The sequence below is a fragment of the Nesoenas mayeri genome (assembly GCF_963082525.1).
Source record: "Nesoenas mayeri genome assembly, chromosome: 25".
NCBI classification, from domain to species: Eukaryota; Metazoa; Chordata; class Aves; order Columbiformes; family Columbidae; genus Nesoenas; species Nesoenas mayeri.
Window position 1 is genome coordinate 3,453,202 of NC_137549.1, and position 22,436 is coordinate 3,475,637.

The following is a 22,436-nucleotide window of genomic DNA, read 5'->3' on the forward strand; positions in this document are numbered from 1 at the left end:
GGAGCAGAAACAGAGAGAAAAGGCAATGGGAACAACCTGATTTTAAAGTCTGGTTTAATTTCTTGTATTTTTTCACCATTTTAGGGGAGTTACTAAGTGTGTAGTCCTATGTGAGGACTGAACACACTTTAAAAGAGAGCTCATGTTTGTCCTTCTGCTGTGCTGCTCCCTAGTCAGCAAATCAGAGATGGATTAATTCCCACAATGCTGCTAAATGTCATAAACATTCCTTTCCACATTCAAGAAGAGCTGTGACAGCACCACGCAGCAGAGAATATACAGGGGGTTGTGCTACATGTCAAATGCCAGGGTTTTTTTTCCCATTTGCCTTCACTGGAGCTCTGTTACTGCTCTAGAACATGGATGCAGGAGCTGCTCCACAAACCACACAAAACCACTAATATTTGCAGCCGTGGTATTTAGTTACATCCTTGGCTTTCCTCAACCTGAGACAATCTCAATTCCTAATGTGGAGCTCAGTTGCGTTGCTTCTTCTGGACCTTCTCTGTGAGCAGGTCTGGTTATTGAGTAACTCAGGCTGTACAAGGTATTTTCCCAGGTGGTTTCACGCGGCCTAATTGCTGTGACCTGCTTGTGTACGAACAGCTGGGACTCGCGCTCTCCTGCGAGGAGTTCAGCGAGTGGCTCAGGACAGAGCCCATAGAATCCCCATGTCCTTCATGGGAAAGCTGTGGTTGCTGGGAGCCAGCAGAATGGCTTTGATGGCTTATGTATGGACACTGGCGTAGGGATGAACTAGAGCCTCAGGACTTCGATGGACGAGACTCTCTATTTGCAATTGTTCGTCTTGCTTGTGTGTTGAAAGCTGCTGTGCCACAGCAGACGTGGGCAAGTAGGAATGGATGCTCACCCATCAACTATTAGGGTTCACTGCCCCGGATAATTAGATAATACCAGGGATTGAGATGGATTTGGACAAACTAGGAACACAGCTGGGGCAACTGAGACACTGGCACATGGTTCATCCTGTTATGGAAGGGGAATCGTGGCAAATCGGTGGTAAAAAAACAGCTGGAGATGGCAACATCTCCAACTGCCTCAGCCGGTAATCCTGAAACCATGAGTCAGAGGCTTCTCGGGAAGGATTTATGAATCACTGTCGCTGCTAAACTGTCAGGCTATCTCAGCAAAACTGCAGCTGGAGCTAATCCCACACGATATTTAATGCACAAAACCAAAACAGGTTGACCGGGCTTTTTTTGCGGAGTACAGAGGACCACAGTGTGATCCAAGTCGCTCAGCTGTAAAATGGAACAGTGTGACAGGTATCCAAAGGGCAAAGCTGCTCCCAGTGCCACTGTAAATAGGAAAGCAGCTGCAAAGATGATGTCTTGTGACACAGTGTCGTTATAAGGAATTACAGTCGGATTACTACATAAATAATAAACGCCATTAGTAGAAGCAATGAAACCTACCACAAAACACTAAGCCATCTACGAACACATTCACTCCCCATCACTAATACCTTTCTAAACCAACATACAAAATATGAATTGCTAAAATCTTCTCTGATGTGCTTCGTTTGGTGCAGAAATTCCTGAATTGCAGCTATCACATTGTTTCAAATTGGTCTCTGGATAATGCACTAAATGGCAGTCAGCTTCCCCTCCATAAATCACAGAATCACTTTGGTTGGAAAAGCCCCTCAAGCTCATCGGGTCCAACTGTCCCCCACCCCCGGCACTGCCCCATGTCCTGAGAACCTCATGTCCGTCTGTCCAACCCTCCAGGGATGGTGACTCCAGCACTGCCCTGGGCAGCCTGTTCCAATGCCTGACAAGCTCTGTCTCTCCCCAGTGGTGCTACAAGAGGGAGTGTGTACCTTTTGGCACCCGACCGGCCGGCGTGGATGGTGCCTGGGGAGCCTGGTCATCCTGGGGAGAGTGCAGCAGGACGTGCGGCGGAGGTGTATCGTCATCCGTTCGCCACTGTGACAGCCCGCGGTGGGTGGATGTGCTCGTGGCCATGTTGCTGTGGCGCTGCCGTGTCCTGGCTGCACCGCATCCCTGTTCGGGTCAGCGGGGAGGGCAGCAGGTGGGTGCTTGTGCAGCTCTGCGCTCAGTTCCTAAGAGGGTTTTGGCTCCTGCACACAAATAATGGAATAATTTTGGTTGGAAAAGCCCCTCAAGATCATCGAGTCCAACCATCCCCCAGCCCTGTCCCTGCCCCATGTCCTGAGAACCTCATGTCCGTCTGTCCAGCCCTCCAGGGATGGTGACTCCAGCACTGCCCTGGGCAGCCTGTTCCAATGCCCCACAGCCCTTTGGGGAAGAAATTGTTCCCAGATCCAACCTCAGCCTCCCCTGGCGCAACTTGAGGCCGTTTCCTCTGTTCCTGGCGCTTGTTCCTGGGGAGCAGAGCCCGACCCCCCCGGCTCCAAGCTCCTTTCAGGCAGTTCAGAGATCAGAAGGTCTCCCCTCAGCTCCTGTTCTCAGCTGAACCCCCAGGTCCCTCAGCTGCTCCATCACACTTGTGCTCCAGCCCCTCACCAGCTCAGTTCCCTTCTCTCCACTCGCTCCAGCACCTCAAGGTTTTGTTCGGTGTGAGGGGCCCGAAACCGACCCCACAACTGGCAGCACAACACACAGGCCAAGGGGATCCAGGAAGCATTGCAATGGGAGCACGGCCACAGCCCCCGAGGGGCACCCCAAAACTAGATCACAACATCAGCCTGGCCTTTTAGAGACCAGTACTTGGGGGATTTTTACATTATTTTTTAAATTAACGCATTCTTTGAGCACCAGCTCAGAGGGCAGCAACGCCTCCGGCTCCACTGCCCCCTACAGGAGGGTGGCGGGAAGCTGCCACCCCTCTGCTCCCCCCATCAGCAAGCGGGCAGCCCCGGGTCTGTAAAGCCCGATGAGCCGGAGACCCCAACCCGCCTTCCCGAGCCCCACTCCACTCCTCAAGCGCATCCGCTCGGCGCAGTCATGAGCCCCCCGCCCGCCCCGGCTGGCACATGCGGTCGGCCGGGCCAGGCCCGCCCCGCCCCTTCGCCGCAGTTTACCTCCGCCAGGCGGGTGCGCGGACACGGGACTCGAACCGGCGGCTCTAAGGGGAGTGAAAGCTGCGTCGCCGCGCTGAAGCCTCCCGGCCGGACCCCGCCCACCCGCAGCAAGCATAGCCAATCAGAGACGGCTATTCTCCCTTCACACCCTTCTGACCAATGCCGAACCCCGGCACCTTGCCAGCCAATAGAATAAGAGCTTTCGGTTCCTCCTCCGCGCTCTCTTCAGCCAATAGAAAGGGAGATTTTCTAAGGGACAACCGGGCCGTCCACCGGAAGGGAGTCTTTCCCGGTTGGGGGCGTGTCTCGTTCCGAGGGGGCGTTACCGAGGTGGGGCGTGGCTTGGGAAGGTTATATAAGGACCCGCGGCGACCGCGGTGCCATTTTGTGTAGCAGCGCCTGGAGAGCGGCCGGTGGGAGCAGCGGAGGGTTTCGGGGTTCGGACCAGAGCGGCCGGATGGTGAAATCCTCCCTGCAGCGGATACTCAACAGTCACTGCTTCGCTAGAGAGAAAGAGGGGAATAAAAGCACCATCATGCCCGCTGTGCTGAGCCTCAGTACCGGACAGAGCAGGTGAGGGGCCGCGGCCTCCCTCAGCCTTCGCCCCGCCGGGCGCTCGCCGCCTCCCCCTTCCCTCAGGGCCCGCCCTGCTCCTTCTCCTCCTCGTCCCTCCCGCGCCGCTCGCCTCCCCCGTGGCCGGGGGGAGGGCTGCTCCGTGGCGGGGGGGCGGGGAGGGTGGCTTGGCCTCCCCCGCGGAAAAAGAGGGGGATGGAAAGGGTTAGGAAAAAAAACCCCACTAACGCCTAAGGCGGAACCTGAAGGTTCCACGCCCTCCGGTGTGAGTCGCCGCCGTGCCGGGCGACACGTCCCCGCTGCCCCGGGGCGGGGGATCTGCCGGGGCCGCCCCCCCCGAGCCCGCCGGGGCCACGTTACCACCGCGGGGACACCGGGTGTCACAGCCCCCCCTGGGCATCACAGCCCCTGGCAGCTCAGCCCAGCCCAGAGGGACCTGGAGACAAAGCCGGGCCTGGAGCTGCCGCCTGCCCACCGGGAAAAACAAGCAAAAAGCGAAACAAACCAAAAAAACCCACCAGAATTAGGTGGAGATGGCAAGGGATTGGAAGCTCTTTATCTCCTTATGTAATCGTTAGGTATTCTTGAAAAGTAATCGAGGGTGCTGAGCCTAAAGTAGAACATGGGAGTGTTAGGAGAGCTGGTGGTTTAAAACTCGACTGAAAGATTAAACAATTCTGGCAGATGCTGGGAAGAAAATACTGAATGAGGGGGGCTGGTGTAGGGCATCAGTCTGTGTAAAGGAAGCCATGATTAAACCTCCTGTGTGAGCTATAAAACCAATTACGGTATTTTGTAATAAAGCCATTTTAATATTTGGCTGTTGTTTAAAGATAATATTTTCTCGAGAGGAGTAAGTGCGCACGAACATCACTCTAAAATACATTTTTAATTGCAAAGCGTGGGCAGCCTTGGTTAAGCACGGCGTTTCACTGGGCAAGAGGTGAAATTCTATCGAGGATTAGCACTGCACCCTTCTGTACAGGGCGCTTAAAGGCTTATTTGGAAGGATAATCAGGAATGCCTGGCTCTGCAGCCATTCTGAAATAAAATAAGTAATGCTAGTGCTAGAGAATAGTGTCTCTCAAAGAGCCTTAAAATAATGGGTCGATCACTCATTTGATTGAGTGCAAATTTAATTTTTTCTAAATAAAACACCTTCCAGCATCTGATATTTGATCTATGTGGCCGTTCAGTGCCTGTCTGATACAGATTATTCAGCGAGTTTCGAGCTCATTTAAAAAGGAAAAACAAAAAAAAAGGAACTCCTGTGAACCGTGCAAAATGGTGGATTATTTTGTACATGTTTATTCTGATTTGCAAATGGCTGCTGGCACTCACAGACAGGACGATTGTGAAAATTTCCCCAAGGGCCTCGATTGCTGCATCTGCTGAGATGACGCAACTGGCGAGCGCGGCCCGGGGGTGAAGGATGGTGCAGGGGAGGGGCCGGCGGCCGCGCCTGCTCGGGACCGGAGAACCTTTATTTGCTTCATCAGGTTCTTATGGATGGGCTGGAACTTAAGACATATACAAGAAATATGTCTTATATCTTTAAAAGATAACATTCTTCACATTACTCTGCTCAGCCCAATTCGATTCTCCAAATTGCCCTGAAGAATTCAGTAGAAAGGCTCGAAGGGCTGCAAATATTCAGGTTTGGTATTGGAGGTAAAACCGGTGAGTTTGCTCGGTGAAAACATTCGAGGTAACGTCGTCTGTGAGATGATTGCGTGTAATTTCCTGGTGTCGAGCCAAGAGTGCCGATGCGAAGGCCTGAGGTGACTGGGGCTGTATATCGCAGGGGAAAAAATGATCCCTAGTTTGCTGGGTCAGTATATTCCTGATAACTTAGGAGAACAAGGTGAGGAGAAAATGTGTGTTAGCAGAATGGTTCTCTTGAGATCAGGTCAAGTATCTTGCTGCCTTGGTATAGAAATAGGCCTTGCTCACTTTGAGCTGAGTCTATTTTCATCTCCAAGTCAGTCTTTCCGTCAAAATCCTGCCACAGGAGCTGTCTGATGCTCCTGGGCGCGAGGCAGCGTTCCCGTCCCTGCGCTCCAGGTTCCTTTGTCTTGCCACATCCCTGCGTTGCAGTGGGAGGAGTTCCCTTGGCCTGGCTTCATTTTGGTTTAGTTTTTTATTAAATCTTGTCATCTGATCCCTGCTTAAATGCTGTCCGTCTGTCTCTCTAACTGTGATCCCTTTCTAGTTCCAGGGTTCCCTTCAATTGCTGTAGTAACCTGGGTCCGGGGCCTCGGTGGTGCTCCTGATGTCCCTCACCCACCCCTGAAGATCCCAGGTGGGCGAGGGAATAGTCAGAGGGATCACAATCTTTCAGCTAATTTATTTTATTCGGTGAGTATGAATAATAACAAGCAGCTTGCTGTGGCGAGCCTATTGATGGGAGTTATCCCTTCTCCAAAAGGAATTGGAAATAACTTTGCTTTTATTACTGCTACAGGATAATCGGCTGAATGTAACAGAAGAACTAACATCTAATAACAGGACAAGAATTCTGAATGTCCAGTCAAGGCTTACAGATGCCAAACACATTAGTTGGAGAGCAGTGCTGAACAACAACAACCTCTACATAGAAATTCCCAGTGGTGCTCTGCCTGAAGGGAGCAAAGACAGGTGGGGAGAACAAAATACAGCTGCGGTTTAACTTCCCTCTGGCTTGAAGGCCTGTCAGTAGGGTGGAATAACACTTTACTGTTGTTTCCTTCCTTTATTCTGAAAGTTAAAGTCTAATTTTGATGCTTGATGTTCTTTGGTAAGTGGCTCCTGGTTTAATCCTGTTTTCTCAGGCAGAACCCCCTAAAAGGGCTGATTTCAGGCTTTGTTCTCACATACAGGGGGGGTTATTTTACCCACTGCAAACACCAGCTTGGTTCTGAGTCTGTCACTGCAGTTCTCCCTTCTGCTGTGACAGGTAAAACATGTTTCCTGTGATACTGAAGACTCAGATTTCTGCCCCCAAGTTAAAGCTGAGGCTCAGGGGTCTCCTTGCTGTGAGCTCAGGAGCAGATCAGCTGTGCTGACTGATCTCTGCAGAACATCCTTGCTCATGTGCTTTGTCTTTGTCTTCTAGTTTTGCAGTTCTTCTAGAGTTTGCTGAAGAACAGCTTCGAGTTGATCATGTGTTCATTTGTTTCCACAAGAACAGAGATGATAGAGGTGGGTGTAGCGCTGTCTCTAGGGATGTGAACGCATTATTTGAAATGGGTTTTAGAGGCTTTAACTATTGTGCAGCATCAAAGAGATGACATTTATTTTCTGCTCTTTTTTTCTAGCTGCATTGCTCCGTACTTTCAGCTTTTTGGGCTTTGAGATTGTGAGACCAGGGCATCCCCTTGTCCCCAAGAGACCAGATGCTTGCTTCATGGCCTACACGTTTGAGAGAGACTCATCAGAAGAAGAATAGATTGCAATGTTTTGCCTCTTAGAGCTTTCTTGTTGTCTATAAAGATGATTCTGTAGAAATTTTGTCAACATCTATTACAGTATCTATAACTCTGTACGAAATGTTGTGACCAACTGCTCTGGTGGTGAGATGTTGAAAATTTCAGACTCCACATCTTTTTCTGGATTTGTGCGCATGTTGTGGTTGTGCAAATAAATGCTCCCTCCAAATTAGCAGTATATTTCTTGAAGTTTAATATTGTGTTTGTGATACTGAAGTATTTGCTTTAATTCTAAATAAAAATTTATATTTTACTTTTTATTGCTGGTTTAAGCTGTTTAAGACTTGCACTCTGAAGAGGTGGCTCTGGAACTGCGCCAACCATTAAAGCTGCAGGTACGGAACGGCCTTGCTCATTCTTTGCTTGTCTGGAAATCACGCCTATGATCTACCAGGACTTCAAGTCATCTACCAATCCTCTAAAAGCCAACTTTTAGTGAAACAATTAGCAGGTTATCCATTTCTGCCGGTAATTAGGATCACTGCGTCCCTGCTCTGTCAGTGCTTTGTAGGATACTACAGGGATAAGTGTTAGCTGGAAAGTCACAAGTGCAGCTTGTGGGTGTCTTGGGCTTCGAGTGCCTTTGAGGGTCAAATATGTGACTTTGATACCCAAAGTCCTGATGTCACCAGCACCAGTGGGGCCTGTATTAGCACATGGGGTGACTTGGTGGGTTCTTGGGCTGTGATCTGGGGAGGCTTGTGACACTTGATAGCTAAATATTGGTGTGGTGGCCTCCAGAGCTCTCCTGGGGGACGCTTTTACTTAGCACTTGCAGCTTTGGAGGCTTGTGTGGCACCACTTGAGCTGATTACTCTTTCTTTTATAAGACTGTGGGGCAGTGAATCCCTGGGATGGGTTATGTTACCAAGCTGTGTCGCTGTGAGTCTATAAACAGAACATTTTCATGAGTGTGTGCTCTGCCTGGGGCCTGACCCTGCTGAGCTCGGCTTTAGGAGCTCTGGACACGGTGAAAAGTTGGTCAAGTGGTGAGGGGGCCTGAGGATCAGCCCACAGCTCATCCCTTGCAGATGTTCTGGGCTGAGCGGTGCTGGAATTCCATGGATAACACCAAAATGAAATCCCTGAAATTCCATTCTTGGAGGTGCAGCAGGGAGCAGATCCTGTGGTGGGATCCACAGCACAAAGTAACGCAGCGAGGTGATCTGGGAGACAGGAAAAGGCCCAGGGACCCCTGGAGAGCTGAGGTGAGCCAAGGGGAGATGTGGGGGGACTGTGGAGCTTTGGGGAGCCCAGGGGAGCTCTGGGAGACGAGGCAAGGTCCTGGGGAGCCTTGGGGAACCGAGGAGAGCAGCTGAGCCGCGGGCTTTGCTGCCATCTTGTAGCCACGCAAGATACTACAGGAGTAGTGGGGACAACAGGGCTGGGGCTCAACCAGCACGACCCCTCCTGTGCGGTTCTGCTCGTACTGAATTTTGAACCACATTTCTTTGGCTGAGCTTGTGTGGTGGCCGTGTTGGGGTCTGTGTGGCTTAGGAACTTGTTTGGCCCGCCCGTCTCATCCAGCCTTGGTTTAGATTTGGGGACCAGGGTGCAGATCCCATGTGGTGCTGTGTACCATGCCAAACAGCAGATGCACCAGTGCTGCAGCCCAGTCTCCAGGTGCAGCAGCTGTAAACCAGACCGAACTCCATCAAGGCTGTTCTGGCTCATCACCACCAGGCAGGGACGTTGGCCTCGGTGTTTCTCTCTGGATTCATCACTGGGGTGTGTAACGCTGTCAAAAAAGCACATTAAAGGCCCAGTATTTAAGAGGCTCAGCTCTGGGTTTTATTGACACTGTGTGGCTGCTGTATTTCCCCCTTTAAAATGTCATTTATATTTGCGACTACGCCACGGACTTTCTAAAAAGACCAGGCTCCATAAGGTATTGTATTTCTCCTTTGCTAAGGGCATTAAGGTGAGCTGTGATGCGTGGCTTTGCACTCTTATGTAAAACAGTGAAAGTCTCGTGGTGGCAGGAGCGGTCTGAGAGGCTTTTGTGCAGTCTTAGCCCCATAAACTTTACTTGGGATAATCAGCCACTAAATTGGTGCTTGATCCCATGGCTTCTGTGCAGCCGTCTTTCCCGAGATGCTCAGATAAACCGGATTCGCAGTATCAAACCAAAATCATCTGAGGGTGTAAAAACACGCCCTGTGTTGTGGGAGCCACAAGTGGGAGTTGAGTCCCAGCCTCATCGCTCATGGGCCGTGGGAGAAACAGGTTTGGGTTTAGAGAGTTTCCCCAACCAGGACCAGCTTTGGTTCCTTGTGAGCTGAGGATTTGGCCAAGTCTTCGTGGGCTCTTGGCTTTGAGGAGACATTTAGGGAGCGTAGAGGTCCTGGGTGGCTTGGTAGAGCGTGTGTTCAGTCACCTCCTTGAAATACTGGCAGCACAACCAGTCCTCAAGGCCGGGGCTCCCCACCGCCCCAGCCGAACCCTCCGCAAACCGCAGGAGCAGCAGAGCCCTCTTGAGCTCCAGCCAGTTCTGCAGCACCGTCAGGGTCTTCTTGCTCCTGGCAAAGAGCTCCTGGCGAGGCCCCCAGAGCAGGACCTGCAGGATGCTCCGCGCCTGCTCCAGGGACACCCTCTTGCAGGGGTCCCTGTGGAGAAGCAGCACGGCCAGACGCTTGAGTCCCATGGAATAGATGGACAGGGAAGGGATTTCAGGAAGTCTGTTGCTTCTGAAGCCCAAGGCGTTCTCCAGAGAGATGTCCACATGCAAGATCTGATAGATCAGCATGCCTACATTCAGCTCATCTGCTGCTGGGGACTGGGGTGCAGCAAACCCCTTGGTCCAGTCCTGCTCTTGGCTGGTAGAACAAGGTCTTTTCTGGGCTTTAACTCTGAAGCAGCTGCTGATGAGCAGCCGTGGCAGGGACAGCCCCAGCGCTGCCTCCTTGCCTTGCTGGCCCTGGGGAGGACACGGGCACTGCACCAGCAGCAGGTTCTCGGGGCACAGATCCCCCTGCCCCACGTTCTGCCCCCGGAGATGCTCCAGCCCCATGCACACCTGCAGCAGGAGGAGACAAGCCAGGCGTTCGTAGTGCCCGGGGCTGCTCCTGTGCAAACCCTGGGATCCCTTCACAAAGCCAGCCAGGGTCTGGTAGGGAACCTCAGGAGAAATGAAGACCTGCAGGACGGGGCGAGCGGCGAGACGGGCCGGCTCCTCTGTGCGAGGAGACGGACTCTGCTCCCCGGGGCTCCCCGGGAGCACCAGCTCCCCAGGGAGGCGGTCGGTGAAGCGACCGATCAGGCGCTGGATGCTGCAGTGTGGCCCGAGGGAGCTCTGCACCCCCAGGTTTGTGCAACCCGGCTTGGGGACCTGCAAGGAAAGATAGGACACGGCTGCGTGGGGACAGAGCGTCATCCCAGGCCAGGTCACCACCTCAGCTCAGGGCCACCAGCCCTGCTCTGACCCACACATGATGGCCCTGAGGGTGGTGAGAGCCTGGCCCAGGTTGGCCAGAGAGGTGGTGGATGAACCATCCCTGAGACACCCCAGGCCAGGCTGGACGGGGCTCTGAGCACCCTGAGCTGGTGAAGATGTCCCTGTCATGGCAGGGGGGACACTGGGGGAGCTGGGATGGTCCCTCCAACCCAAACCAACTGTGATTCTCTGATCCCGCACTGCCTGAGGAACCAGCTCCGCTCCAGCCTCTGCTGTGCATCTGCTGGGCGCTCAAAACCGCTGGCCAGGGCACCTTCCACAGCAGTGCCGTTCTCCTTGACATGTCCTTTGTCCCCCGGGAGCTGTCACCCTCCCCTCCGCAGCCGCACCAGCGGCGCCGGCTCATGTAGCAAATGCAGAAGTAGGTGCGAAAAGGGGAAGCGCCAGCGTGACGGGTCAGTGGAAAATCCACCGCTCCCGGTCCACGTTTGCCCGCAGCACCGCAGCCCCCGGCTCCCTCGGCACCACCCGGGGCGTTTTCCCTGATCCCCCACTTACCTTGACTGCAAAGACCAGCTGCGTTTGCTGAAAAGTGAAGCCCACAGGGAAATACCAGGCGTCCGCGCTCTGGCAGCACGGCTCCCGCTGCAGGACGCGGAGCGCGGCCCAGCCCGTCCCTGCCAGCTCCGCCGCCAGCAGCTGCTGCCGCTGCTCCGGCCCCAGCAGCCGCTCCTGGATCCGCGCCGACAGCCGCGCCAGGGCGGCCGCCTGGCACCCCAAAACCAGCCCGCACACCCCGCTCCCCAGCAGCGGCCCCAGCTCCCCGTCCGCCGTCCCAAATGTCAGCTCCGCCGCGCTGGGTGATGGGGCCTTTAGTGAGCTGCTCCAGGCCACCGGCTCCCCCAGGCTTTGCGACTTGGTCAGGGGCTTCTTGTGTCCCCAGGAGGGTCTGTCTGGGGTGGGGGTGGAGCTGGGAGCCCCCTCCTCGTGCCGCAGATGGGGCGCTGGGGTGTTGTAGGGGATGCCGCTGGGTCCTGGCGTGGGGTCACCCCAACAGTGCCGGCATGGCCCCCCGTGCTCCGGGAGGGACTCTGCTCGCTGGAGATGCTTTTTTGGCAGTGGGGGAGGCAGCGGGTCCAGGCGGGGCTGAGCGTGGGGTCTCCCAGCCCCTTCCCCTCGTTGGGCCTTGCGGGGGACAAGGTGGGCTCGCAGCTCTCCTGGGGACAGACGGACAGACACGGCAGGGCTGAGACTGCCCTGAGCACGGCTAGGGGGGAGAAAATGGGAGATGGAGCAGGAGGGGGGTACAAATGTTGTTATTTGCCCCACTGCATATTTCCAGCCCCAAAGCGACGCCCAGCACCGGCTGGAGGAGGATGGGAAGGAGGCAGCGGGTTGGGGTGTCACTCACCCACGTTGCTGTAGATGAGGGCTGAGTTGGGGCGTCGAGAGCCCCCCGGGGTATCCGGCGTGGGAGCGGGTGTTCCGGGGACACTCAGGTCCAGGCTGCCGTGGCGGGCACAGCCCATGGCCCTGCACGAGCCGGGGGTCAGCGCTCGCCCCCGGGGGTTCCGACCCCTTTCGGTGCCGTCTCAGGGGAAGAACAAGGAGAAAGGGGAAGTGGTGGCCTGGGGAGCCCGGGCTGTCTGGTTTGGGGCGAAAGACGGGGAGTTTGGTGGCTCAGTGACTCCATCTCCACTGGCGGGGGGTTCCTGCTCCAAGGGGTGGGTGGGTGTACACATGGGTTTGTGTCTGCCCTGTGGTCCCCATGGCGAGGAGAACGTGACGCTGGGACGAAAGCAGGAAAAGCCTTCGACACCCCCAGGTCAGGGTCTGGGGGCTGCAGGATGGGGGTCTGTGCATGGGGAGGGAAAAGCAGAGCGCTGGTGGGGGGGGACAGTAGGAAGGAGCCATTTCCAGCCCCCGTGGGTTTCGCTTCCCAGTCCCGGCCACGCTCGGTGCAAACCTGCAGCTCTGCCCCTGACACCACGAGTGGTACCGAAACCACGGTGGGCTTCTTTAAAAATTCTGCTGGGGACATCAATTGCTGTGCAACTTCAGGCTTTGCCCCTCTTTGGCCCAACTTATCCCCCAGGGAACAGGGAATTATCCACCTGCAAAGCCTGGGGCTGCAGCAGCCGTGCCGGGGTGCAGCTGGGAACCTCCTTTTTGGGCCCCATTTGCAGAGCAATTTGTTACCTGTGAGTTTTCCCTGGTGGTGCTGGGGACCCGGGGGGCTCCAATTCCATCTCCCGTCTCGGTGGCAGCTCCGGTTCCCCGTCCTTTGTGCTGGCCATGGCACGGCCACCACTCTCCTTGCACAACCTGCTGCAACCGCACTGGCAGGAGGATGTTCTTGCAAAAGCTGCTTCTTGCAAGTCAAAAGGAAGCTGGGGGTTTGGCCTCACTGCCCGCAGCCCCCGGGGCCACACGCTGCTCCTGCTGCAGCTGCAGGAATGGCATCGCCCTCCATGCAACCTGCTGTTGTGTCCTCGGAGCTGCCCCTGCAGCCTTCGCGCTCTCCCAGGTTGTTTCTGGATGGTGGTTGTGCTGAAGTGGGGGGGACTTCCATGGTAAAACCCCCAAACCACATCATCAATTCCCTGCTCTCCACATTGTGTTACTCTAGATAGATTGGTTAGGTGGAATATTTTGGTTTCCTGCATCCATTGCACAGGAGGAACCCGGTCGTTAGAAAACACATTGGTCCCCCACCCCGAGAGAGCACGAAGTGACACGACTCTGCTGCAAAACTCCCCATTGGCATCTCTCCCTTTTAGGATAAAGTTACTCTTTTAAACCCCCAAATCTTTTAAAATCTGCTCTCTCCTATTCAGTCTTTGAACTAATTAGCAAATAATTAGCACCTAATTAGCAATTGCTGGTGGGTGGGTGGGTGAGCCCCTGTGCTGAGAGCTTCAGGGCTTTCTCCTCTATATCCCCTATCCCACTAAGTCATTTACATCCATGACTGTACAACAAACTGTTTTAAGCAACAGCAAATTTGTTTGAAGCATCATGTTTTTCTCTAATGAGTAATGTTACTTTCAAGATATACCAGGCACCAAGAGGAGTAAAATTACAGAAATAATGCAGTAAACGTAACTTTACCAAAGAAAGAGGTGGCAGGCAGGAACTGCCTTTTGCAGGAGAACTAGCTAAAAATGTCTTGATGCCTCTTATTAGAATAACGGAGATAACACCAAGTTTAAAAGCAACCTGAGCCCTTAAAAAGGAGTGATTTTTGTATCGGGGAGTGATTTTGTATCGGGGAACTGATGGAGGGAAGTTTCACTCAGCTGAAGGCACAAACACAAACTATAACCCTGACTCGTAACCTCCCAGGCACTCTTGTGCCATGCTATATATATATATGTATATATATATATATATATGTTTTCATGCAGGAAATGAGAGAAAAAAACCCCTAATTTCCTCCTTTATGCCAAGGAGAGCTGTTGCACCAGCTGCTCCCCGAAGCAGGAGCCGAGGTGCTTCCCACCCTCCAGCTTAAGGGCATCCTTATAAACACTCTATTAATAATTAATATTAGATTAATAGCAGTGGCAGTATGTTAACACGTGCATTCATAATTTATTAGTTATTAATATGGACCTTAGTACCCTCTGAAAGTTGGTTTAGCGTCGGTTATTCCAGGTTTGCAAGGCGGTGAGCAGGTGATGGGCTGCAAAGCCCAAGCCCCACCGGGCACTGCACTGACCCGCTGCTGAGTTTCCAGCCATCGCTGCTTTAAACTTGGGAGATTTCCTTCCACTTTGTTTGGCACATGTAGGTGAATTTAATCTTTTAACAAGGTTGGTCCAACATCCCTAAACCACTGTTTGGACCCTGCTCTTTGGCATCACAAGGGTCCTTCCCTGCTGTGCTTCCAGCTCCACCCGGGACATCTATCCCATCCAGGCTCTTCCCTTCCAGCTGTTCCAGCTGTGCTCCTTCTCCCACCCAAAACCCTGAGTCCCCAGTCCAAGCCAGTGCTGCCAGTCTGAGTTCTCCCAGTCTGGGTTTTCCTGCTGGTTTTCTGAGAGGGATAATCAGCCCAAATTGAATTCTGGGGGTTTAACATCTGCCTGAACCCCAGGACACCCTTTGAGTTTGCAGTGGGTTGGACCAGGTCAGGCTTGCTCCCTGACTCCAGCTTTTCTTACTTGAGCCACAAGGAGAACGAAAAGGGGAAAAAAAAACCAAACAAGCCACAAAATTCCCCCCCCCTTTTTTTTCTTTTTTCCCCCGCAAATACATTTCACATGCTTGTTACATATAAAACTGAGTCAGGGCTGCGCTGCCCAAATCTGCCTCTGTTCCCGGCTGCGGGGGGCCGTCCCTGACCCCTTCCCAACCCCCCAGGTAAAACCCCCCAGACACCAAACAAGGGGTGACACCAGTGGGATCCTGGTACGACACGGCATGCACGGCTGGGGGACTGGGGGCACCGGCCATGGGAAGGGGCTGTGGCAACGGCTGGACCCATGGCAGGGGTGGGAAGGGAGGGAGGGGCAGCACCCCCCTTGCTAAAATGGGGGGCCCGATCCTGGCAGCGCAGGGACCACCTTGGGGAGGAGGGTGCTGAACCCCCAACTCCTTCACCCCTCTCCCCCTTGGGACTCAGCTAGGGGGCACCCAGCACCCATGGGTGCAAGAATAGGGTGGGAGCAGCAGGAGAGGGCTCGGGGGGCAACCCAAGCAGCCGCTCTCGCTTGTGGGGGTGCCCGGGAGGCCGTGCCCATTCAGGTGCCTGTAGGAATGGGGACAGAGGTGGGACCTGCAGCAACCCCTGGGGTCCACGCGGTGGGAGGATGAGGAGGAAGCGATGGGCTCCCCGGGACATCTATCCCATCCAGGCTCTTCCCTTCCAGCTGTTCCAGCTGTGCTCCTTCTCCCACCCAAAACCCTGAGTCCCCAGTCCAAGCCAGTGCTGCCCAGCACTTCGGGACATGGACCTACGGTGCCCCCGCTGCAGGGTGCTGGATCCAGGTGGATGCGATGGACGTGCCGGCCAAGAGATGGACATGCCGGCCAAGAGATGGACGTACTGGCCAGGAGACGGATGTGCCAGCCAGGAGGTTGACGTAGCAGCCAGGAGATTGATGTGTCGGCCAGGAGATGGACGTACCAGCCAGGAGACTGACGTGCCAGCCAGGAGAGGGACGTGCCAGCCAGGAATCAGATACGCCAGCCAGGAGCTTCTCCCAGCATTTGCTTTTGCCATCGGTTCTTGAGCTGCTCGTTCCAAACTCTCTCCTCTCGTTCCCTGGGCTGCATGGTCTCTCTGTGCAGGATGAGCCAGCTCCTGCTCTCCCGCAGACTTTGGCAAGCCCAAGAAAATGGACACAAAAATGCCTTTTGCACTCATATGAATCTTGATCCCCCCATCCCTTCATCCTATTGCTGCCATGGCAGCTTGGGCAGATGCAAAGATGTGGCCCATTACCACTCGGGGGCTGCTCTTCCTGAATTTAATGACTTTGGCCTCATTTTGCCTTTTTTTCCCCCCTTTTTCTTGCTTGCAGCTCCTCAGAGCCTGGCCTTGGATGGGTTATTATTGCTTGTGCAGGATTGTCCCCAGGCACCCATGTCTGCAGATGCCACATCTTAAATCTGCTGATGAGAAGCTCTCAAGGCACGGCCGTGCCCTGGGCGGTCCGGCTTTGCCAAGGGGCTGGGGGTGACCCCCAGCTCAGCACAACCTCCCTGGGCACCCCAGTCCCGCATTGCCCCGGAAGACTTTTCTCTTGGAAATTCATTTTTAAAAAAAATAAAATTGTTGCACTGAAAAAAAAACCCAAAATCAACAAGGAAAGACAAGAACCATAAACAACCACCAGGAAAGTTTTTTGGAGAGTCCCTTAAAAAAAAAGGGAAATGGGGAATAAAGTAGGAAGTTGTTTTCTTTTTCCCAGGCCCAAGCACTGCTGATCTCTTGGTTGGAGAAATGCATAGTTGGTAGCAAAACTGTCGGCTACATTGGGAGCCCCTGGAGCCGGGACACCCCCTGAGCCATCGCACCCCAAGGGCTCACTGTGGGGTGGGACAGTGGGGCCATCACTCCCTGACCCTGAGGTCCATGTGGTTCTGATCCTCCTGTCACCTCTGGCTGCACCCCAGGACATTGAGGTCCCGCTGCCAGCCCTGGGTGTCACCGGTGCTCCCACACCCCCCGGCCCCATCCCACTGCAGCCATGCCTGGGGCCAGGCAGTGAACGGTTCTCCTCTGGGAGATGCTCAGATCATCTTCATGTTGAACTTCCTGGCTCCTCCTTGGCCGGTGGTGGTGGTGGGACCATCCACCTTGCGGAAGGAATACTCCACCGAGAAGTTGTTCTTGTGCTGCCCCCGGCCCCGGCTCCAGACGAAGAGGAGGAGGAAGCAGAAGAGCACGACGCCCAGGAAGGTGATGCAGCCCATGGCCGTGGAGACCAGGATGGTCTTGAGGTCCAACGTAAACTTCAAGAAGACTTGCGTGTCATTGTGGGAGGTGTCGTTGAACTCGCTGAGGTACAAAGTTCTGTTGGCAAAGCGGGAGCCGTCGGCCGGCCGCCCCTTCACCGTCAGGGTGGCGAAGTAGGTGTCGTTGCCGCCGGCGTTGCTGGCGATGCAGATGTAGGTGCCACTGTCCTGCACCTGGGCGAAGCGGATCTCCAGGGTGCCCCCCGGCAGCACGGTCGCCCGCCCCGTGCTGCGGGTGGTGATCATGCGGTGCTGAGGCGACACCCAGGCGATGGAGGGGTCGGGCTCCCCGTCCGCCCGGCACAAGAAGGACACGGACTGTCCCTCCCGTGCCGTCACATGCTGCAGCTTCCGATCCCTGATCTTGGGCTTCTGGCAGGTGAAGTACTCGAAGAGCACCGAGTCCGGGAAGTCGCGCAGGGCGTTGCCCTGGATTTCGGGCGGCGAGGAGCACATGGGCTGCTGCCCGTCAAAGTTGAGCGTCTTCCGCCGCTGCAGGATCCAGAGCAGGCGGCAGTCGCAGGCCAGGGGGTTCCTGTCCACCCGCAGCGTCTCCAGCGTGTTGACGGAGTGGAAGGTGCTCTCCTCCAGCGTGGAGAGAAAGTTGCTAGAGAGGTTGAGCAGCCGGATTTGTCTGAGGCCGGAGAAAGCCTGTGGCTCCACGGACACCAAGAGAGCGCCCACGATGTGAAGCTCCTGGAGCCGGATGAGGTCTTTGAAGGAGCCCTTCAGCACAGTGCTAATGGGGTTGTAGGACAGGTTCAGGTACCGCAGGTACACCAGGTTCCTCAAGGCAGCAGCGGGCACGGCTGTGATGTTGGTGTAGGTGATGGAGAGCGAAGTGAGGTTCAGGCCCTGGAAGCTGGTGGGGGAGACGTCTTCCAGCAGGGGCCAGTTGTCGATCTCCAGCTGCAGGAGGTTGTAGAGCTTCTTGAAGTTTTGGTCCTCCAGCGCGGAGATGCTGAGGTGCCGGAGCCGCAGCACTTCCAAGTTCTGGAGGTAGGAGAGCGACTCGGCCGAGATGGAGGTCAGGTTGCACCTCTCGATGGTCAGCTGCTCCAGGCCGAGCAGCCCCGAGAAGGCGCGCTGGGAGATGTACACCAAGTCGTTATCACCCACCTCCAGGCTCTTCAGGTTTCGCAGGTCCTGGAACATGTAGTCCAGCAGGATGACGAGTTTGTTCTCGCTGATGTCCAGGAGGGTGAGGTTGGTCAGCTTGGTGAAGACCCCTGGGGGGATGAGCTTGAGCTGGTTCCCCCGCAGCCGCAAGGTCTGCAGGTTGAACAGGTTGCTGAAGGCTCCCGGCTCCACATTGGAGATGATGTTCTCGCTGAAATCCAGCTCCTCCAGCAGCGGGTATGGGGAGAGGTCCCCTGGGTTCAGGCAGCGGATTCGGTTCTTGTTGAGCTCCAGGATCTTGGTCTCGGTGGGGATGCCCTCGGGGATGGAGGTGAGCCGCTTGCGGTGACACACCACCGACTTGATCTGCGGGGCGCACTCGCAGCGGGCAGGACACGCTGCCACCCCCGTGGGGCTCAGGAGGACCAGGTGGAGGACGAGGACCGGGAGCCACCATGTCATTGTGTAGAGCATGGTCTTAGGGGCTCACTACCATTCTCCCATGCGCCTGGAAGGGAAAGAAATGTGGGGTCATAAAATCACAGAATCACAGAAAGGTTTGGGTTGGAGGGACCTTCCCAGCTCCCCCAGTGCCACCCCTGCCATGACAGGGACATCTTCACCAGCTCAGGTTGCTCAGAGCCCCGTCCAGCCTGGCCTGAGATGTCTCCAGGGATGGTTCATCCACCACCTCTCCGGCCAACCTGGGTCAGTGTTTCACCACCCTCATGGAGTCAGCAGTGAGCCCAGGGGGGCTGACAAAGTCCTGCCCAACCCCAGATCAACCACCCGTAGGCTAAGGCTGAAAAACACTCCCCAAACCACGGCCAGTGGTGCTGATAAAGTCCCATCCCCACCAGAAACCCTTCGGACCCCTCCTAAGGATCTAACATGGTGATTGTGTCCTGTGCAAATCTGGGGTAAACAAGCCTCACAGCCTGCAGGCACTGTTAGGAGAGCAGGGAAACTGAGGCAGGGGGAGAGATTTGTGGGAGGAGATGTGGCTGCAGACCCACATCTCAGCCTTGGCCCCCCCCGGCTGCTCATGGTGTGTATTCAGGCATAGGGGACCATGAGCATGAGCATCCTGGGACAACGGGGGACACAGACCCCCCGCCAGGGCACTGCAGGAGCAAAGACACGCACCCAGAGGCCTTGCAAAATCATGACACGGGTGGGATGCCACATCCCCTCTGCAGCAACGTCTTACTCAGTAGCACAAACCACTCCCAAGCCCCGGACTCGGTGAGGTCCCGCAGGACGGGGGACGCTCGGTGCTGCACGTAGGGACGGGTCCTCCTGTCCCCAGTGCCGCCCTCTCGGAGCGGAGATTAAGGCACTGCGGGCACAGTCTTGGCAGAGGAGGGATTAACACCGACCTTGCGGGCGCGGCGCCCGGCTGCCCTCCTTTCCGGGGATTAGCACTTCACTGCCGCTTTCCCTTTTCTCTGCGTCCCCTTCCCTGCTCCCTGTCCCCTTCTGCACCCTGAATCTGTCAGGCTGCCACTGCACCTCCCCAGCTAATTTCCCACCCTGGTCCCATTATCCAAGCTGAGAAATTCTCTGGCAATAAACCCATTGCTCAGTGCCATTTGGGAGCCACAGCAGATTATCTTTTCGAGACTTTTTTTTTTTTTGTGGTGCGTGTCTTAATTTTGCCACATTTCCCTTTTTCCTTCCAAAGAATCAAACCGAGAGGGAAGCGTTATCATTCTTCATAGAACCGCAGGGAGGGGATTAACAGCCAGGGGGCATGGAGCATCAGCTTTTCTTGCTGGGGAACAGTGGGGTGGGACTGGAGACCCCACTGCTGCCCCTGCCGCGTGTCGCAGCCCCTTCCTCCCGTGTCCAGCAGCTGGGGGTCCCTAAGTGCCACCTGGACTGCGGATGGAGCTGCTTGGCAGCCTCTGTCTTCAAGGAGGCTGCTCGCAGTCGTGCCAAGAGCCATTTTGCGCTCGCTCTGCCTGGCTGGTGGCATCAGGAACATGAGCTGGCTCTGGGGTGAGGGCGGGTGACAGTTTCGCTCGGTCCCCCCAGTTCAGAAGGCTGTGCTCCGCTCTGCCTGGCTGAGAAGGATGCTCCAGGCACGACCTACAAACCCATGGGAAAAAAAACCTCTCCTATTTATTGTGACATTTATTATTTTAATTTAACGCCTCTATGCTAAATAAATATGACCAGGCATCGCTGCGTGGCTAACGCTCTCACACACTCGCTGTGCCCATCGTTGCCTCCCCACGAGGGGTTTGGGGGGCGCGGGTTCTGGCCCCTTTGCTGCCCACGGCCGCTGTGCCCAGGCAGGCTGTGAGCTCTGGCTCTGCCGCGTTCATTATGGATGAGCCCAGGGTAACCGGACTCCACGTTTGGTTACTACTTCAGCCACCTGATCCTCTAAGCAAAGGTACGAAGCTGCTGGCGTTGTTTTACCAGCAGCTGGGGAGCAGCCGGGGCAGAGCATCACCCGTCCCTGCTGTCCTTCACCCCATCATGGGTGCTCCGCTGGAGCCAGCACAGCCTCGACACCCTCAGCAAACCCCATGGGGGGATCAACGGGCACTGGCTGAACCCCCTCCCAGCAAACCCAGATGAACAGGAGCTCCGGAGCAGGGAGCTGAGGTGGCTCTGCCCCTCTGCCGGCTCCGGGACATCCTGCAGAAGCCACCCCAGCTGCAGTGACAATGGGGACCTCCAGTTCCCACCCATCCCAGGCAGAGCTGAGCGGTGGCATTTATTAATAGCTCATTACTCCGACAGCTCATCGTTCTCTGGGGCTCATCTGGTCCCTGGGGACTGAGGCCAATTAAGACTCTAGTTGAAGGCCTAGATAGAGACTCTTCTTTGCATTTAATTTATTTTTAAAAATAACACACCTGCTGCATGCAGGGCCAGAGAACGAGCCAGGAAAGCCCAATGCACTGCCCCACGTCCCTGAGAACCTCATGTCCGTCTGTCCAGCCCTCCAGGGATGGTGACTCCAGCACTGCCCTGGGCAGCCTGTTCCAATGCCCCACAGCCCTTTGGGGAAGAAATTGTTCCTAATACTTCCTTAATATCCAATTAAACCTCTGACAGAGCATCCCCAGGACCTCCCCTGGCTTCAGGGTGACACCAGATTTCCCCCTCTGATTAGGGCAGCAGAAACAACCCAGTTTATGCTGGGGCATGGAGGAGATTAAATCAGAGAGGAGGCATAAATTTAGAGGCAGAAATGATGTCCTCACTCTGACGAGGCTCTAGTGATGAGGCAATTAGCAAACTGAGCATGAGAATAACCCAGCTGAAATAGGGAGAGGAGGAGAGAGCTGGGGGGAGGACAGAAGAAAAATCAATCACCAGCCCTAATGGAGAATGATCCAGCAGGGAGTTATTCCTAATCCCACCAGAGCCTGGCTGGGAAAGAAATCCTCCCGGCTCTGCCGCTCTTGGGGCATCCAGAGGATGTTTTTCTGGGTCAGTTCATCCTCCAGCAAAGCCAGATTGGGGCAAGGGGAGCTGGAGAGGGTCGAGTGGCCGGGTGGGCACCAGGAGGGCACCCATCAGGCTCCGTATGGAGGTTCTACCCAGCAAAAGCCATGACTGATGTCTTCATGGATCCATCTTCCCACTCCATGACCCCATCCCGAGTCCTCAACAGCCACAACCGCAGGACTCTCCACTATTCTCCCACGTGGAAACTCCCAACCCTCACAAATGCTGCAAAACCCAGAAATGAGGATTCCCTAATGAGCTAAGACGCCAAGGAGACAACTTGAAAGAAGCCACCGCTTATTTTTAGAGATAACCTCCTGATTCTTGAGCACGTGGCCCAGGCAATACTGCGCAGGCAGCCACAGATTGGCCACAATCTGCTTTTCTTCTTGATAGACATCACGTCTGAATCTCTATCTCCACAAGATGCTCCCAGGAGAGAAGACATTTAGATACGACCACAACGTACAACATTTCGAAAAGGTCACTGCATGTACTAGGGGACAAGGCGCATCAGCAACAGGGGCTTCGGGGAGGTATTTAATATTCCATGAGCATCTTTATTTCTCTACCAAGGTGAATAACTCCTCTATAACGAGTGTTTGGGAAGGGGGAGCAGGACAAGTGGGTGCTATGCTCTTATATCAACACAAGCAGTTGGATTCAACCACCTTTTCCTCCAGTCAGATCTGAATCTCAACTGCTCCTGGGTAACACCGGCCAAGGACAAACCTGATCCAGATCTCAGCAGCTTCAGTACCTGCTGGAGCACAGGGGAACGACGGCTCCCGAGCAGCAGGGATCACCTGCCACCCTGTCACACGAAGGGACCCTGCGCCTTCGCTCCTCTAACCCAGGCATCTCCGTAATAAATGAAGTACAGGAGCAGGATGATTAATAATCATAACAGAAAAGCATACGC

At 55.0% G+C, this 22,436-nt stretch overlaps 3 protein-coding genes across 3 annotated transcripts; 1 reads left to right on the forward strand and 2 right to left on the reverse strand.

The window, feature by feature from the left end:
- The first annotated feature begins 3,418 nt into the window (after nt 1-3,418).
- On the forward strand, nt 3,419-7,328 carry OAZ1 (ornithine decarboxylase antizyme 1). The gene is given in 6 exon segments (XM_080359344.1): nt 3,419-3,601; nt 5,814-5,871; nt 5,873-5,959; nt 6,066-6,238; nt 6,696-6,781; nt 6,898-7,328. Coding segments are annotated over 6 exon segments (651 nt in total). The 5' UTR covers nt 3,419-3,485; the 3' UTR covers nt 7,029-7,328.
- Nucleotides 7,329-9,394: 2,066 nt separating this feature from the next.
- PEAK3 (PEAK family member 3) lies at nt 9,395-11,991 on the reverse strand (the record flags this gene model as incomplete). The annotated part of the gene is made up of 3 exons (XM_080359177.1): nt 9,395-10,396; nt 11,021-11,679; nt 11,874-11,991. 3 exons carry the CDS (start codon nt 11,989-11,991, stop codon nt 9,395-9,397), a joined length of 1,779 nt encoding a protein of 592 aa, XP_080215303.1.
- Nucleotides 11,992-16,702: 4,711 nt separating this feature from the next.
- On the reverse strand, nt 16,703-18,520 carry LINGO3 (leucine rich repeat and Ig domain containing 3; the record flags this gene model as incomplete). The annotated part of the gene is made up of 1 exon (XM_080359405.1): nt 16,703-18,520. One exon carries the CDS (start codon nt 18,518-18,520, stop codon nt 16,703-16,705), a length of 1,818 nt encoding a protein of 605 aa, XP_080215531.1.
- Between the last annotated feature and the right edge of the window lie 3,916 nt (nt 18,521-22,436).